This window comes from Tupaia chinensis, unplaced genomic scaffold (assembly GCF_000334495.1).
Source record: "Tupaia chinensis unplaced genomic scaffold, TupChi_1.0 Scaffold000335_1, whole genome shotgun sequence".
Classification (NCBI taxonomy): domain Eukaryota; kingdom Metazoa; phylum Chordata; class Mammalia; order Scandentia; family Tupaiidae; genus Tupaia; species Tupaia belangeri.
Window position 1 is genome coordinate 18,542 of NW_006159829.1, and position 2,238 is coordinate 20,779.

The window sequence follows — 2,238 nt, forward strand, 5'->3', positions numbered from 1 at the left end:
CCGCCCTCAGCCGCCGCCAGCCACTGGGGCGTGCCGTCGGTGCCCAGCAGCGCAGCAGCTGGTCCTGGGCCCAGTAGGCTGGGAAGAGCAGCATGCGGGCAACGGTGTGGAGGACGTGCAGCAAGGGGTGTGGGAAAGGCGAGGGCCGGAGGGCGTCCTGTACAGGGGGCCAGTCCGGCGGGGATTGCATGGCGCCCTGGACTCCGCAGAGAGGGACCGCTGAGGTACATTCGCTTCCAGCGCGAGTCGACCGGTCGGTAGGTCCGCGCCAGCCGCAGGGCAGTCCGGAGTAAGGCCACGTGGTACAACCTGTGTGCAACGGTGAGGCGCGGTGTTCCGGGAGCAGAGGCAGATACCGGGGAGGCCGCCCTCTCACTTGCGCAGAACTTCGGTGGCCGCAGGAGAGCACGAAAGGGAAAGCGAAAGGCACACTGCTCTCAGCTCCGCCCCAGCCCAGTCTGCCCCGCCCGGCCCACACCCAGCGTAGGTGGGAGAGGGGCAGCCCACACTGGTTGGGGAGAGCTGTGCGCGCTGTCCTCGGCTGCCCGCCCCCACATACTCGCTAGGAGTCGCACGGAACAGGTGGGGCGCTCCAGCTGCGCAGACTGCAGGTCTATCTCACCCGACAGGTCTCGGCTGCCCCGCGTGTCCAGTGCTTGAGTTCAAAGGCCCGACAGTCGGTGGCTAGGGATTCCAGGCGGCCTCACCAGGCTCCCGCCTAACCTCCGCAAATGCCCCCAAAAGCCCAGCCCGCAGTGGTGACAGCCCTGTGACCCTACCCGACGGATATTCCCATCTGGGGTAGGAACCGTTGGTTCCTGCGTGCGCAGCTGCGCAGCGGGGCACGCGGGCCCAGGGAAGCGGCTCCTTATTGCGCAGCCCCCTCGGTTCAGTGCCCCTAGAACCCCAACCCCCAGCAGCTCTGCCCCTTGGACATCACTTTCCTAGTCCTGGCAAACCAGCAATCAGGCTGGGCTAGCTGGGTGCAGCTAAACTGCCCACTGGGCTGGGAGGGAGGTGGCAGGCTTCTAGGCACTTCCTGGGGGCCTTTGGGTCAAGCCCTTCACTCCCCATCCCAGAGGCTCAGCGGGAGGCTCATGTCTGAGGAGGCCTGGTGTGGGGAGGGCAGGGGAACAGCAAGCCCACTGCCCCTTCTGTGCCAGTGCACTGGAGTCCAGCTGAACCCTGACCTGTCTGGCCTTCCTCTGGCTGGCGAGCCCTGGTGGCCAGCATCCTCCCCAGGTGAGCCCTTAGCTCCGTCGCCCCATCGCAGCCCTATGCCCTCCTCCCTCGCCTGGCCCTTCTTACAGACCCCGCAGTGACTGCTCACCCTGGCCTGCCTTCTGCACGTCACAGCCCCCAGCAGCCATCCCACCCCTGCCCTCTGTCCCGCTTCCCCGTGAAGCCTGCTCCTTGGCCCTGGCAATAAGTGGGGCCTGTCCCGGCCCTGCGAGGATGCCCCACCCCAGGTCTCTGGGACCTGTGGGCCAGCCCTGCCCCGGCCCTGCCTGGTCTTGTTCTTCCAGACCCCGGGGGCTCCTGCTCCCACTGCCGAGTGAGGGGAGCTGGGACCTTTCTCGGCCAGGCAGCTGCTCCGCTTCAGCCTTGGGGCTCTGGCCAGGACCCACGTGGGCATGAACTCCAAGGCAGGCCGGCCATAGGGCCTGGTGAAGGGCCTGGCGGCCAGCCCAGAGACACAGCACGCCACGTGTCCGGCGCCACCGAGCGGTAGCATCTGTGGGAAGCTTTACTGGCTTGCACAGGCTGCGGGCCGAGCTGGCCGGCCCAGGCAGGCCCTGTCACCAGATGAACATGGGCTTGCCGTCATCGTGGGCCAGCTGGCTGAGGCAGGACAGCAGCAGGAGCGCGTCACTGAGCATGCTGGGGTGCACGGTCTCCACCAGCACTCGCTGAAGGAAGTCCACCGTGTAGGAGCCGCCCTCCGAGGCGGCCAGCTCGGGCCGCTCGCGCAGGATGCCGTAGGCGTTCACCAGCTGCTCGGTCAGCGCGGGGTGCACACGGCCATTGTAGCCCAGGCTCTGCAGCCTGTTCATGACGCTCACGTAGCGCTGCGTGAGCGTCTGGCAGAGCTCTTCGTCCAGCTTGTGGTCGCCGGGGTTCAGTGAGGCCTGTGGGGAGCGCAGAGTCAGGGCCTTCCCACTCCCGCGGCACCTGGGCAGGCCGGGGGGGGGGGGGTCTTTGGCTGGGGGGCATAGACGCCATTTTAGGAGTTTACTC

At 67.4% G+C, this 2,238-nt stretch overlaps 2 protein-coding genes across 5 annotated transcripts in view; both read right to left on the reverse strand.

Annotated features, from left to right (window-relative positions):
* Positions 1–490, reverse strand: part of LOC102494634 (sphingomyelin phosphodiesterase 5) — a gene marked incomplete in the record, with an annotated part of 2,382 nt that extends 1,892 nt beyond the window's left edge. Inside the window, 1 exon segment of the mRNA XM_014589165.2 lies at positions 1–490. Within this exon segment, the coding sequence (XP_014444651.1) occupies positions 1–190 (190 nt within the window).
* SPATC1 (spermatogenesis and centriole associated 1) overlaps positions 285–2,238 on the reverse strand; it is a 29,924-nt gene continuing 27,970 nt past the window's right edge. For 3 of the 4 annotated variants that reach the window (XM_027773281.1, XM_027773280.1, XM_027773282.1), the window contains exons 5-6: positions 560–2,129; positions 285–386 (exon numbers count right to left, since the gene is read on the reverse strand). In XM_027773281.1, coding sequence (XP_027629082.1) covers positions 1,800–2,129 — 330 coding nt within the window. In that variant the 3' untranslated portion in view covers positions 285–386; positions 560–1,799. The remainder of the gene's footprint in view (positions 387–559; positions 2,130–2,238) is intronic. The other variant, XM_006152053.3, reaches the window with a different exon arrangement.